Here is a 15,553-nt window from a genome sequence, read left to right on the forward strand (position 1 = left end):
GTGGTGTTGGTGTGTGTGTGTGTGGTGTGTGTGGTGTGTGTGTCTGGTGTGTCTGGTTGTGTGTGTGTGTGGTGTGTGTGTGGGGTGTGTGGTGTGTGTGTGTGTGGTGTGTATGTGTGGTGTGTGGTGTGTGTGTGTGTGGTGTCTGTGGTGTGTGTGGTGTGTGTGTGGGGTGTGTGGTGTGTGTGTGTGTGGTGTGTATGTGTGGTGTGTGGTGTGTGTGTGTGTGGTGTCTGTGGTGTGTGTGGTGTGTGTGTGTGTGTGGTGTGTGTGGGGTGTGTGTGTGTGTGTGTGTGTGTGTCTGTGAGAAAACACGTTTCTGGGCACAAGGTCTTGTGAAGGATGGAGCCACGATTAGAACAGACACCACTGTGCTCAACCACCAGAGCGGCTCCTACAAGTCAGTCCCAGGGGCTGAGGGAGGTGGGTTTCTGTCCGGTCACCACTGTGTCCCTGTCTTGCCCTCACAACTCCTGCTTCGTGGCAGGTCTCAGGCAGAGCTTAAGCTCCGCCGAAGGCCCGGTTTCTTTACCCCATGTGACATGGCAGGTAGTCCTTGCAGGGCACCAGTTCTGGCCTCACCAGCAAAAGCCTTGAAATCCGACTTGCTGTAGTCATATGGGGTGAAATCTTTTTCTGGTGGATCTGGGTCTTTTAGCTTCTTGGAAATTTTGAGTCGTTTCTTGTCTTGTTTCTGTTCTGTCGTCCCCGGGTCACTTGTTCGTTCCCTCTTCTTGGCAGTGTTCTCTAGCTGTGGATTGAACAGACCCGTAAGAGAGCAGCATGCCCCGCGTGCCCCGCAGGGAGCACATCGCGAGGGACCCACCGCCTCCTGGGCTGTGACAACTGATTCGGTGATGGGGAGAGGTGTGCCTGCGGGCAGTCTGGGCGGGGCTGCCGCCAGGTGGAGGGAGACAAGCTCCCAGAGGGAGAATGACATCGGGCCACTGCGAAAGGCCGGGGCGGAGCATTCCAGAGTGTTTGGGTGCCCGGGAGTGAAACAGCTCCCAGGAGGAGTGGGACACAGCACGGGCTTGAAGCCCTGTCTGCTTCTACAGGTGAGGGGCATGTTCATCCCAAATGCGGAGGGAGGAACATCGAAGAGGGATGACAACGTCAACTTTCTCAAGGGGCGTATGAGGCAGCACAACTTGACAAGCCAGCATGAACTGGGAAGAAGCAAGCATTTAATCCAAAGCTGAGGGTAAGCCCTCCTGATGTTTGAGAAAAATCCTGACCACAACCAGAAAATGCAGAAAAGCCAGCACGTACGGCAGCCTGCTGGCGGACGGACACGGCCTGCTCCACTGCTGCTCTGCACTCCTCCTTGGCCTGGTCCCGGGCAGCTGCAAGAGAGAGAACCGTCTCTGTGCAGCCTCCGCCCTCCTCTGCCCACAGCAGTCGCCCCAGCTACGCACACCCTCCCTGCCCCTCAGCCCCCTTTGCTGGTCCCACCCCACCTCCCCAAATCCCCACAGGGTGGCTGCCGTGGGGCTAGGGCCCAGATGCTCTTCCCATCACCCGCCCTCTCAGTCCACACCACACCTGCCCCTCATGCACTGGCCTACGGGACGCCTCTGAGGGTGCTGCGTCGGGATCTCAACTGTAACACGTGAAGGACCAGAACCAAAACCTCGTCTGCCTCAAACCGGCACCCTCTTCAGCCGCACAGTCGACGGCAGCCCCACCTCCTCGGGCACTCAGGACGAAGCCTCTCGAGTCCACGGACCACACTTGAGTCCTCACCCCACGCTGTCGGCTTCACTACGGGCCACACCCAGGCTCTGACTTCCCACCACCTGCTCTGTCCGCAGCTCGTCCACGCCAGCATCCCCTCGCACCTGCATTCCGGCCCTGCCTCCTGACCGGACTCCCCGCCCTGCCCTCTGCGCGGCTTCCGGGGGAGGCCTCCACAGCCTAATTCAGGGCATGTCCCTCTTCTGCTCAGAACCCTGCAAGGCTCCCAACTCACTTGGAATTCAAGTCCCGACAACGGGCTCCTGCTCTCTGCCCTGCCCTCCTTCCCACCTTCCTCATCCCCGGGGCCTCCTGGCCACGCTGAGCAGCACGGCGAGCTGTGGCCTTGGCCTCGCTGCGCCTCCGGTCCGGTACCCTCCCCCCGATCGCTGCAGGTCTCTGCTCAACGCCACGTTCACTGACTGCCGTATGGAAGTAGCCCTGCGCCCCCTCAGGCCCACCCCCCAGCACTTCCTACCTCGCTCTCTGAGCAAGTACCCGCTGCCCTGACAGCTCACACATCTACCGGCTGACTGTCCGCCATGCCTCAGCAGGGCGGAGGTTGCGGAGGGCAGGGCTGGGTCTGATTTGCTGTATCTGGCACTTCGTTGAACGATTAAATCGACAGAACGATGTGCAAGGGCTGTTCTCTAACAAATGCGCTGAGTTTCTGAGGAAGCAAATGCTACGCTACCTGTTTGCTCAGCTGCCTTCTTCTTGGCAGTTTTAGATTCTTTTTGTACCTGTACCTGGCTTGCCAGCTTCCAACGGTTGCTGATCTATAATGAAAACAAACAAAACAAAAAAACTCCAGAACTCAGCCACCTAGGAATGCTTTATTTTTTTAATGAGGTGATGCAGAGCATGCTAACCTAGTAGCTATATACATTCTAGGTTATAAGTTCCACATCTAATGACACACAAAATAAAACCTCAGGCTGGCTTTATTTATAAGCTACTTATTAAGAAGGACAAAGTACAGCTGTATCCCAGGCACTGGGCTGGATGCTCGCATATCCACCATCTCATTCAGTCCCTTCTGTGATCCCGGGACAGTGGCATTAACATCACCCCTGCTTTACGGACAGGAAACAGTCTCGGAGAAGCTAAATAACTTGTCCAAGGGGCATGGTTAATAAATGGCGGAGATGGGATTCAAGGCAGGACTCCTGAAAGTCTGATGTGCTTCTTTATGACACCACCTGTACCTGCGGCCTTAGAACGCATCTAGGTGACAGGAACCAGCAAGCACGGTGAGGGACGGATGGCTGCTGAGTGTGCCACAACCAGTGGGGGAAACCCTGCCTGACTCCCAGTCTAACAGCAGCAGGCTAACCACCAGTGACAGGGCGGAGGCCCATCAGGGTGTCGGCCTGATTCTCTTGCCTAAAGAAAGAATGGTGCTGGGAGCAGAGGGAGGCAGGCCACCTATCTGACCAGAGCACTACTTTCTGCAGGGAGGAAGAGGGCTTTTAACAGACAATTAACATGCGGGCTCCCAGGAACATCTCATGGGGACCCAGGGAAGATGTGCTCTCATTCTTACTCATAACGCTGTTAAAGACAAACCACACGATATACGACAGGGTGTTTTAAAATTTAAGCTGTCACCTTTAAGAACCTTAAAGTAATATTCATATATAAAAACGCATCAAGCTGTACATTTCATATCTGTGTACTTTACACCAAGTAAATTAAACTTCAATTTAAAAAACAAAAATCAAAGATCTGTTTCTTAAAAAGTCCCCCAATGCTTTCAAAAATCTGATTAAAGTCTGGCTGCTCTCTCTGGAAACAATGCTTATATATGAAGTGCTTCTTGCATTCACTTTCAGGGAGGTTCACAGATGGGCTTGTTTAAAACAGAAACCTGGTTTAAGAAATTAAGAAGTCCCCTTTCCTTAGAAAGTCACTCTTAGAAAGGGTGACAAATCCACTTACTTCATAGATTTTCGAAGATGGATCGAACTTTGCTGTCTGAGAAACGTGAGCTCGGGATTCTAGTGAAGGCAGAAACTGGAGAGACGGAGACACAGTCACGTTAACCGCTGAGAAATGGAATCCGGACCCAGAGGTCGGTTGCGCTGAGATGGGAGTTTTCTTGCTGGTTCCATCTTAGGAGGCCTCAGTGCAAAGCATCAGCCTGGCCGCAGCTGCCTGGCCCTCAAGTGGGGTCTTCTTCTTGGCTTTGTCTCCTGACCCCAGGTCTCATCCCACCGCCGGGGACGACTTCACAGTTTTGAGGCTTCCAGTCTCTGAACACTCTCAGCTTCTTTTCCAGGCAAAAGGCACCTACAGCTACAGAAAGCTCTGCCTCTTCTGTCAGCCCTTAACATACACAACCATTACTTACCATCCGAAATGGATTTTCAAAGGACTCCATTATGTTCTGGGCTTTTTTCTGTGCAACTGTTAATGGACCCTTTCCATTTTCTTCAGCACTAGGTTCCTGCAGGGACAGAAAATGATCACTCGTGTAATCATTCTGTGACATTAAGATACAAGCAAAAGGAATAACAGTAACAGTAATCATACTAAGAGTTGACATTCATTCATTCATTCACGCCATGCCGCATATGGGGATTTTAGTTCCCCGATGAGGGATCAAACCCATGCCCCCTGCAGTGGAAGCACGGGGCCCTTAACTACTGGACCACCAGGGAATAACTTATTTTTTTATTTAAAACTTTTTTGGGAGTTCCCTGGCAGTCCAGTGGTTAGGACTTGGCGCTTTCACTGCAGTGGCCCAGGTTCAATTCCTGGTTGGGGAACTAGAGTAAACTGCAAAAAAAACAAAAACAAAAACAAAACAAAGCAAAAAAAAATGAAAACAAAAACAAACAGAAAACAGAAATAAACCCCCCCAAAACCCAAAAAACAAACTATTTTAATTTAAAATTTTAAAATTTAAGTATAGTTGATTTACAATATTAACGACTATTTTTTTAAAGCCTCCCCTATGTATAAGGCACTGTAATAACCTGTAATAGCACACAGTAGGGTGTTTAACACATATCTATTGAATCAATGAATTCTCACCATGTCCTTACAACCTATGAGCTACGTGGCATTATTCTTACCATCTTACAGATGAGGAAAGTGAGGCTGGGAGAAGTTAAGAAAGTCTTCCAGAGCCTTGCAGCTAATAGGTGCAGAACAAGGATTTAAACCCAGGTCTGGCTGGCTCTAAAATGTGGGGTTGTAACCTGAAATTACCTGAAATTTAAAATCATACACCTTTGTAGGTAACCAATGAAATTATGCAAAAGAATGTTGCTTCCACCTGGGTTCGTCAGCATGTGCTATCCTTTGGCTTTTTCTGTAGTTAGGCTCCCTGCCACACTGGGCACGAGGGGATCCAGCATCCTTTAGACCAGGCACAGCACTTACACGTCCACACAGCCGCAAGTTCACGCTCACATCTTTAGTTGCCTCATCACTTTGTGGCTCAATGAATTCTGCGGTCACCTAAAACTCCCAGACTTCTTTTCGCACGAAGCAAGACTAAACGTCTATGACTGAGTGAGGAGGACGGCTCACGCCGGGTGGCGCATCTGCAGGCTGTACTTCTCCCTGGCTTTGGCCCAGCACCCGAGGGGGGCGGGGTAGCTGTGAACCGTGATCCCGTAACCTACTGGACCACCAGCTTCTTAACCATCTGAGTATCTGCTAAGCTTGACACTTGTCTTTTTCCATATAGACAGTATTCTTGCTTCTCTTTCTCAGTTCCTTCTTTCTAGAAATTATGGTCTTTCCTTTCTACCACATCTATTGCTTGCTGTATTCAGAATTTTATCTGTGCGTTTTCCTTTTGTCCCTGGTCATTTCACTATCTGTCCATCCTGACCAACAAATGCACCTTGGTCTTCCTTGTGCAAAGAACCTGCAGCTCAAGTCACTGGCGGAAAGGAGAAGCGTGCTGGGTGGGATAGACCGGGATAAGCTCTGTCGCATCCCAGCCCGATTCCAGGAACACGGCTGGGCTCAGGCGGGCCACGCTGGGACTCCACACTGGATGGAGTCACGACCTACCAGGACTCAGCCTCTCTCTGGGATGGGGAACAAGCTCCTACCCACTTCTAGTGCCTGGTTGCCTGCAGCTCACTTCCTCTAACGAGCCAGACTGGAGAAATGCTTTTTAAATCTTCTCTTTTTCATCCAAAGCACATATAGGTGGTGCTGGCGGCTGTCAGGAAGGTATACACGGCACACACGCTTCATCGGAGAGATCACTCCATCCCTTCTGGGAATCAGGGTGAACTGTCCCTTGACCGTGGATGTTCGGGCAAAGTCCCTGCTTATGCGTCCCTGGAGCCCACACCCGCTTCCCTGGGGGGCCATTGGTGAGTATCAAGATGTCAACCCTCCCTTGAGGATGTCCTCATGCAGAGCGCACATGGGATCCTCTGCCACCTCTCACAGACCTCCTCGTCAGGGCAGCAAACACCATCTGGCTGATGGCCTCCATGCCCACTACCACCACTGCTGGCTTCTACTTCTGGTGTTCAGCTCAGCGGTGGCCACGACACTCCAGGCAGACAGCCTGTGTGATAAACCCAGTACATCCCCCCGGTCTGTCTCCCCTCCCCGAAGATGTTACTCACGTTAAATAACGTGATGACAGCGGTAGCGATAAGGCATCCGGTGTCCGGCAGGGCCTCCTCTGCTTCTCGGGCAGTGGGGAGGCCCTCCTGCTTCTGCACTGGCACAGGCCCTACAGGGAGGGAAGTCAGCACGGTCGAAGCCTGTGGGATGGCACACCAGGCAGCCCCAGCTGTCCAGGATATTCCAGAGGGCTTTTCGTTACCATTGGTTGCAATAAGAGGACAGCCGTCTGATGGGGCGTGGGAGCAGTCGTGGGGGCCGAAGAGAGCATTCTCCAATCTCTGCAACAAAAAGAAAGCACCAGGCTGGCACCAACAACCCGCAAGCAGGGGGCAGCCTTCTGCCCGAGGTGTCAGGCCCTGGTGTCTATCAGGGAGGTTGGGTCCGCGCTGGCTTTGACTCATGTCTCCCCCAGAGAAGCAACAACAAACACATGCCGGTACCTCAGGGTTGGGCGGTGGCCCGTCCTTCCTCACTCCAGCTGCAACTTCAGACTGAAAAGTAAAAACAAAGAGAATTTGAGAAAAGTTCCCTAAATTTGATGATACACACATTTTTTCCCCCTCAGCGCAGACGGGTCCGTTCACTAGACGGTGTTTTTCTCAAGAGCCCAGAGATTTTCTCTCATCCCTTCATCCCTTCCAGTGCCTGGCACTATAATTACTTAGTGCTCAATAATTATTTGTTGGATGAAAGAATAAAACCTTTTATCGTAACAAGGCACAATGTGGAAGGATTCCAAAGAGCTTTGATAAAGATTCTCCTCTTGTCACCAGCGTTTTTCTCTTTACTTGGAAAAAGTATAGAGTCAAGAAAGAAATTTTAACATGCAGACAGTAAATGTGTTTATCCTCAGATTCTCTTCTTTTTCACCTTTTCAAAGGGGCTGATTTTAAGTCTTCTGGAATCAATAATCTTTCAAAAAATTATAAACATGATTTACCACATACTGACACTACTGAGACAAAACATGAAAAAGTGTCCCAATAAAACACAAATCAAAACATGCAGGGCTTCCCTGGTGGCGCAGTGGTTGAGAGTCTGCCTGCCGATGCAGGGGACACGGGTTCGTGCCCCGGTCCGGGAAGATCCCACATGCTGTGGAGCGGCTGGGCCCGTGAGCCATGGCCGCTGAGCCTGCGCGTCCGGAGCCTGTGCTCCGCAACGGGAGAGGCCACAGCAGTGAATTCAAATTTACCTGACATCTTGCATTATCTACACAAGAGCAGAGGCGTGCTGGTATGTGCATGCCCATGCGTCGCACAGACAGACATAGATGTATGGATCTGGATTATGGGCTGGGGACCCTGCTTTCATCTAAATTTTCCTAAACTTTAGCATCTCCTTCACAGTTAGCTCTTTCTGAATTCCCCTCTTCTATCCAAGGTTCTCATGTTTCCCATCACCTCGGCTTTATATGTGGAGTGAACTGTCCCTGACTCCACCTCCGTTATTTTCAAATCCACTTGCCAGTCGGGGAATACCTCTAAAGCACTTAGCATGGTGCTCCAAAAGAAATGGCAGGGAAGGGCTTCCCTGGTGGCACAGTGGTTGAGAGTCCGCCTGCCGATGCAGGGGACACGGGTTCGTGCCCCGGTCCGGGAAGATCCCACATGCCGCAGAGCGGCTAGGCCCGTGAGCCACGGCCACTGAGCCTGCGTGTCCAGAGCCTGTGCTCCGCAACGGGAGAGGCCACAACAGTGAGAGGCCCGCGTACCCCCAAAAAAAAAAAAAAAAAGAAATGGCAGGGAATTCCCTGGTGGTCCAGTGGTTAGGACTCAGCGCTCTTACTGCTGAGGGCCCAGGTTTGATCCCCGGTCTGGGAGCTAAGACCCCACAAGCCACACGGTACAGCCAAAAAAATGAAAAAGAGAGATGGCAGCTGTTGTCTCCATCTGTTATTAAGTCCCATCGATCTTTTCTTCTGAAGATACTTCTTGTACCTATCCTTTGCTTTCCATTTCTGTGACCAACACACTCATCAGGGCACTACCACTTCACGCTGGACCACTGCCCGTTTTCCAAAACAAGCTCCCTGTGCTGAGATCCTCACTCCATTTTATCCCCGCTGGGTTAACTGCCTCTGAACAACAGCTAACCGGCCCATTAGACATCATTAGACACCACTGACCCGTTGGATGATCTAAGATAAGGTCATAAAAAAAGGATGAGTTTTAGCTTTTGATTATCATAAAGATACACCCACTGGATTTCCTAAATCCTATTATGTCTTCAGGATTTTTTTTAGAACGGAGACCAGCTCACGTCCATAGGACACCATAAGGAGTAAGACACTGGCAGACAGGGTTGAGAACCTGCTGAGTTGGGAACATTTAGCAGAAAAGCTTTCTTACCTTGAGCAGGGGCATCTCTCGCGCCTGCTGAATTAAAAGATGCATTTCATTGATCTGCTGCCGTACAAGAGGTGGCACAGGGTTACAGCAGGCTATGATGCCCTGAGGTTCCCTGAAGGCAAGCGAGAACACACTCAACTCATCGCCTAGGAACACAACCCTCAAAGGCTCCAGGAAAGAACAATAACCAGATAAAGCCAGAGCACGGAAAGCTCAGGTGGACACCAAGGAAACACCGTCATGTCAGGGCAGCCCAGCCAGCTGCTCCTAGACGTGCTCCCTGCTGCCTGAGCCTTGAGCAGAAAGCCTCTTACAGCTGCCTCCTGCTAACCGGGAGAGCTGGAAAGAAGGGCCACAGCTCTGCTGTACTGCGATTCTGCGAGGAGGTGATAGAAGGTTATGAACTTTGATTCTCTGCTTATACTTCAATTAACATCATAAAACGTCTAAAATCATAAGATAGCTTAATTTGGAAGAAGGTACAGACATTTTCCTTCCTTGTAAGTGGATGCTATAGGCTCAGAGACTTACATGGGACTCAGTATAAGGCTTATCCACTGAAACAGTTCCAGTTCAGAAGTTTTACTGCCTAAATGGCAGCCCAAGGGCAGAGACTCTGCATTCCTTGGTGCTAACTTCCTTGAGCCCTAATCTCTGAGTAAACAGCCTTGAGGCAACAACAATCAGGGAAGCTGGATTGTGAAGGACAACTCTTCTCTACTGAGAAAGTCCTCGAGCATATTAGTCAGGTCTCACTCACTTGGGCAGCTCCTCAGCTATCTTTAGCATCATATGGTTTGGCAGGACATATCTGGAATAAAACACACAACAGGATGACACTAAATTCAGCCAACAAGTTCCACTATATGCTATAACCCTGGGAAAACAACCAACTTTCATGGCAAAAAGGAAAAAAAGTCCATTATTTCCTTGTTACCAGACCTGGCAAGATTAAAAGCATCTCTAGTCTCTTACCCATAACTTTCATCTTCCCTGCGAGCTGTTTTATCCCTCCAGGCAAACAGCAGCTGAAAGGCCGTTAGTTGCTGTGTGTTGAGGTGTTTCTTTTGCTTTCTATACAGTTCCAGGTAAGATTCATCCGTGAAGATAGGTTTGATGAATTTCTGCAAAATGTTATCGAATATTCAACATCAGTGGGAATCAGTATTGTGCCCTGGGCTCTTCAAGACACTGGGCTCTTTTCATGAATGCAAAGAGCAAAGCAAAGAACAAGTGGGACCTAAGCGGAACCCGGGTGTCGGGCTTTACCTTGAGGCAGATGTCACGGCTCCGCTGCCACTCCACCTGCAGCTGCGTGGGCTGCTCGTTGCCACGCTCCCACAGCTCCAGCCTCATCTTATCATAGATGTAAAGCAGGTAATGAGTGTCGTCTCGGGCATAGTTGAGCATTTCCTCAGGCAGAGGTCTAGAGTTGCAACAGAGAACATTGTTTCACACCTTTCCCCCTGGGCGGCAATTCAACTTGTCTACCGCTGCTGGAGCTAAGACATTTTTGGTTCCTTCTGATATCAAAGATTCTCTCCCGGCCAATACTACAGTTCTACCAGCATCTCCTGCATCTTCATATGACAAGCCACTCTTTTCACAGCTGGGTAGAAAGGGCGGCAGGGCAATGATGTGGTTAAAAATAAGGGCCCTGCCGTCCTGAGTTTGAATCTTAGCCCAGTGTATGGCACGTGGCATGGGTTAAATAACAGGTAATGGTTTTTAGATTTTATCATTTTCATCTTACACTTGGACTTCACTAGATTCTCTTTAGAAATTCTGGCATGAGAAGTGGAGAAAAGCTTGGTGCTTCTCCATACAACAGTTGCAACCTCAGAGAGGAAGCCGGCCATCTGAAAATGACCAAGGTGAGCAAGAATCCCACAAAGTATGGCCAAGACTCTGTTACAGCCTTTGACTATAGTAAACACTGACTATAACGCTAAGTCAACGCTGTAGCTTAGAATGCTCTCACACCTATGGGAGACCATCTCACACATACACAAGCATCCCTACCCGGGAGATGTGAGTTACAAACAAGAGACTGGCGTGGACAAATGGTGACATGGTGTGGCTCTTTCAACTACTATTTCCATGAAGCATAACGCACTATTTGTTTATCTAAGATAGTAATTCCCAGCTTTTTCAAATAGGAAGCATCTTCTTAACCAATCCATTTAAAAAATTTTGAATTCTTCACATTACATAACTAAACTGAAATTTACTAACATTCCCCTCTACGTAACATAATCAGCCCAACATAAACTTCATTGTTATTCTAAAACTTCCAATTGTCCTTATGCCACCGAAAACAACTGGAGAAAAGCCCAACGACATTCAACTGAAGATTCAAATGGTGTTACAGCCTGCACAAAGGTCTCCAGGAGTGGGAGTTAATGAACGCCCAGGCCTTCTTCTGCCACCCCCATTTCCTGGTCAAGAACAAACTAACCTTATTCTCCAATCGGCCAGCTGATACTGCTTGTTTGATTCCACGTTGCAGTAGAGCTTCAGCAGATGGTCGAGGGAGTGCCTGCCCAGGTTAAGAAGGCGTGCTGCCTGATGGGTATCAAACATGTTCACCACGTACAACCCAAAGTCCTTCTGTAGCCATTCTATGTCTGAATCAGCACCGTGGAAGACCTGAAAACAAAACTGCAGTCAGGCAGTACAGTGGCACAAGGCCACTTATACGCTGAAATGAACTCTGCCCCTAGGTTATTAGAACACTGGAATTAGAAGCCAGGATAAAGATTAAGATGGGTTCAGTTTTAAACGCCTCTTTTAATTTGGGCCACAGCCTTCTACTCTCCTAACTGCATACTTGTAACTGCTAACAGCTGATGATTCTAAGAAAGCTGCTCTGCTAGCTTCAAGGGTAGTCATTAAGTCCAAACAATCTTGAGAGCGTGGGCTCACTGCAGTACTCATCAAAGTGATTTAACATTTTTCTGGGTGGTAACGAGCTAAGCCTTAGCTCTTCTAACAGGGGTTTAGAAACAAAAGCAGTTTAGCATGTGGTACCCTAGCGTGAAGTTACCGTTATTTCTCTCAACTTTATTGGGTCTACGTTGAAATGATGAAAACAGTAAACTGAAAAGCACCTAAATCTTGCACTCACGTGCAAGAGTGGGAAACGGCTGGCTGACCTTAACAATAGCTGGGTCTGTGAGGCTCTCATTGAGAATGTACATGTCACTGCGAAGCTCCAGGGTGTCAACGATGAAGTCTTCTGTCCGGGTGGAAATCTGCATCAGGCAGGTGAGCCCTAGGAAGCTCCGGTAAGAGTGGTGCTAAAACACACAGAAAGAAGGGAGAACAGGAGAAAAAAGATTTTACCAGTCTTACCTTTACCGATTTTGAAGTCAGTTATAAAGCAGAGTAATATAATTAATTTTTACCAAAAAGCAGATTTAAATTAGTATTAATTTTATATTTCTTGAGTAGGTGAACTCACAGGAAATGTAAAAATTTCATTCCAGGCCATTAACAAGTTACCTCCAAGTCTACAGCAAATTCTTGACACTTCAGGAGCTTTTCACTGAGTTCCACTAGTTCATCCAGCGAGGACACAAAGTGGCAGGGTGTCTCTCCTACAGGTCTGTATAACTGCATCACAGAAGTACGGGCAGAAAGAGAAGACTGTTAAGAATCATCTTTCATGAAAGTACCAAAATTACGAGTTCACGAAATAATCCAAAGTCATAACCTTCTACTTTAAAAATATTTAAGGAAAGCCAAAATTACATCCAGTAATCTATGTATTTGATTCTTTCTGGGCTACTTGGGTACCATCCATTCGCTAAGGCTGGGCACTTACCTGAGGCTCTGGCTTTTGAAGGACTGAGTCTGGTGGAGTGAAGTGATCTAGTTCGTACTGATAAGGATGTGCAAACCTGAATCAATAAAACGAAAAGAAAAATCTTTTTGATTAATTCCGTGATTCAAGGAAGAACAACTGCTTTAATCCAATTCATAAAAACAAACAAGAAAAGACCATTGTGAAAATATTTTTAAAAGCATCATTGTTTCAATGACGATTCAAGTGCATCAAACAAAAAATTGGGTGAAACTTGTTCACCCTTAAAGTATAGTGATAATTCAACACTGATGCATTTATAAAGATTTGAGCACTAATTTGCCAAACACTGTATGGCTGCTGTTGTGGATGATACAGAAAGGTGAAATATGTAATTCCTTGTGGTTTGGAATAACGAATCTGTGAGGTGAGAGAGAGTCAATACCTCAGTTGGTCATATACCAAATGATGTATTTTTTTCAGTTCCTCTATCAGATACTTGCATAAAAATCCTAAGTCTCTGAGTTCCTTGAGGGCAGGGCTGCCTTTCATTACCTTTATTTCTCTAGCACTCAGCTAGTGGCCTCACAGTGCAGAGCTGGGGCTGAGGCACAAACGCTCAGACACTCCGGCTGCGTGTGAGAAAAAGACCAACACTGACGAAGTTTTCATCACCATTTTTCTTTGAACTGAAATCAAAGTCCTCTTGTCTGTTTTAAGCAAAGTTTTCCCAAGATGCTTATCCTGCCAGTGAGAAATGTCTTTTCTGTACTGAATTTATTGGTGAGCATTACCTTCTTGTTTGCGTCCACACCTAATAAGAAAGGCAGAGTGGTACAAAGGAAGGACAATTTTAAGAAAACTTGGGCTTAAAGTTCTAGTTCTGTGGGAAGTTAGCATCCCTAATTTTGTTTTCTCATCTGTCCAATGGGGACGAGAGCAACTGGCAGCTCTCAGGACTGCGTGAGGGCTACGTGAGACGGTGCTTGTGCGAGGCCCTCTGCGAACACAAGCAGGAGGCTTAATCGATAAGATGCACGTCAGGATAAGGTGAAGAAAGTCACCCACTCCTCAGATTCTGTTCTCATTCGCACATGTTACAAAAGCGACACAGAGTGAAAACGCGGCACGAGGATGAGGGCCACGGCAGGACGTTCAGACAGGCAAACACTTACATGTCCTGCTCCACCTGCTGGGTTCTCTGCTGGTGGATGAAATCCGCCAGGGCAGGGGGGACATCCAAGTCCTCAGGTCGGTCCTGTGGGCGCTCCCTCCTTTCTTTAGAGAGTGCTGGAGACCCAAGCAGCGACAAAGACACATTCACATCCTGTCTAGTTATGGAGGATTAACTGGCTCCCTCTGAATTTGAAGAAAGGAAGGTGGGAGGGATACCTTTTCCCCTTGATTTGATTTTGTTGGACAGAGTTGGCACTACTTACCCTGAGGGAGGGGTTTCTGAGCATTGGGCTTGATGAAGATTTTAGGAAGAAATGGCGTGTTGGAATTGTCAATCTTCTCTCGGAATTTAAGCTGAGGTCGGATGATGTTTTTTGCGTGAAGCAGCCGGAATGTTTCACATTTTGTTTTTTTGCTATATTCTCCTGCCTATGATCAACAAATATAAATACTTTATAACACGGCAACTTGATGAATTAGAAAACTAAATTCCAATTTATGCCTTCCAAAGACCACTCATTTAAGAATGTATGTGTGTGTGAGACTGGGGGGTTAGACAAGACGGTGTAATTACGTTGTGTCTATTTATGAGAACAACTTAGGCAGTGGCCAGTTCTGTGTCCAATAAGTTAAAACAGAAATGCAAATCAGAATGGGCAAGGGCCCTACTGCAAAGCTGACACTGAAAGCTCTAGTTCACCTGAAAAGCAGCCCTCACCTTCCGGTTCCAGCTGGACACTATGGTTTTAGGGACCTGCAATCCTGCAGGGAGGACAGGCTGTTGATTCTTATTCACACCGGATGCTTCATCCAGTAAAATGCCCTAAGAGTAAAAGAGATATTAATTTAGTATCTTCCTTTCAGGGTTAACAGAGCTAATGACCTAAAATTTTTACGAAATACATTCAGAGAATTATGTGCGAGAGTACACACTTATAAGGGTGGATCACTGTAGAAGAGGTGATTAGAGAGTCATCAATCACAGATAAATGAAGCACTATTTGCTCAACGACAGGGCTGTAATCAAGCACTCCCTACCCTTGATAAGTCTCTTTACAGTTCTGAATTGGGCTGAAAATTCAAAAGTGATTCAACAGTATGATGTGGCCCACTAAAATAATTAAAAAGACCCTAGACTGTATTAAACACAGAGGTACGGTATTTAGAGTGAGAATGAAGCATGTCCTGATCTACTTTATAAAGATGTGGAATCTCAGTTTGGGCACCATTAACAGAGGTGCACCCAGCTGATAAATGCCAGGACTTGAAATCATAAAGTATGAGAAACCACTGAAAGACCTGTGGGCATTCAGACCATGGAAGAGATGACTTCAAGGGACAGGAGAGCATGATTTAAATACCTGCAGGACTGTCACATGGCTGAGAGTTAGATGTGTTTTGGACAATCTGTGTGTATTTCTGTAAAGAATGTTATGCTGTAGTATTAGGTGTAAGTAGACAGTCAGCTAGATCAAATGATTCACATCTCCCTCCAATTATGCAAGTCAGGGTGTTTAGCAGACTGTGGATAATAGTAAAAATAGACTGAATTTTGGTTGGGATCTGTATCCAGAGGCCTCTTCTCTTGCAAATGGGATTCGAAAATCTGGAAGGTAGATTACTAATATGGCACTTTAAAAATAGCCTTCCCCCCGGGGCAGTGATACTCTGAAGTGATATATCTGAAGACAACTGTGTTATTTTTTGGAAAAAGAAGCCAACTAGCAGAGGGAGGGAATGTCATTACAGGCCAGAAATGCTAAACTTCCTTTCTTTTCATTTCCTAAGGTGCTTGGGTTTCTTTTCATATTTAATAATACGAAAGCTCTTCTTGTTAGTGACCTTAAGAGTAATGTGAAATACTCACCACTCTTTC

At 47.5% G+C, this 15,553-nt stretch overlaps 1 protein-coding gene across 2 annotated transcripts in view; it reads right to left on the minus strand.

Moving 5' to 3' along the window:
* Positions 1–15,553, minus strand: part of EXOSC10 (exosome component 10) — a 20,849-nt gene that overhangs the window by 1,936 nt on the left and 3,360 nt on the right. Inside the window, exons 4-22 of one of the 2 annotated variants that reach the window (XM_007463155.1) lie at positions 14,396–14,502; positions 13,941–14,106; positions 13,677–13,791; positions 12,523–12,598; positions 12,201–12,311; positions 11,852–11,995; positions 11,155–11,345; positions 9,966–10,122; positions 9,672–9,820; positions 9,457–9,507; positions 8,697–8,808; positions 6,786–6,836; positions 6,545–6,623; positions 6,342–6,451; positions 4,091–4,186; positions 3,679–3,753; positions 2,432–2,516; positions 1,273–1,346; positions 583–751 (exon numbers count right to left, since the gene is read on the minus strand). In XM_007463155.1, coding sequence (XP_007463217.1) covers positions 583–751; positions 1,273–1,346; positions 2,432–2,516; positions 3,679–3,753; positions 4,091–4,186; positions 6,342–6,451; positions 6,545–6,623; positions 6,786–6,836; positions 8,697–8,808; positions 9,457–9,507; positions 9,672–9,820; positions 9,966–10,122; positions 11,155–11,345; positions 11,852–11,995; positions 12,201–12,311; positions 12,523–12,598; positions 13,677–13,791; positions 13,941–14,106; positions 14,396–14,502 — 2,118 coding nt within the window. The remainder of the gene's footprint in view (positions 1–582; positions 752–1,272; positions 1,347–2,431; positions 2,517–3,678; positions 3,754–4,090; positions 4,187–6,341; positions 6,452–6,544; positions 6,624–6,785; positions 6,837–8,696; positions 8,809–9,456; positions 9,508–9,671; positions 9,821–9,965; positions 10,123–11,154; positions 11,346–11,851; positions 11,996–12,200; positions 12,312–12,522; positions 12,599–13,676; positions 13,792–13,940; positions 14,107–14,395; positions 14,503–15,553) is intronic. The other variant, XM_007463156.1, reaches the window with a different exon arrangement.

Source organism: Lipotes vexillifer, unplaced genomic scaffold (assembly GCF_000442215.2).
Source record: "Lipotes vexillifer unplaced genomic scaffold, Lipotes_vexillifer_v1.1 scaffold109, whole genome shotgun sequence".
NCBI lineage: Eukaryota > Metazoa > Chordata > Mammalia > Artiodactyla > Lipotidae > Lipotes > Lipotes vexillifer.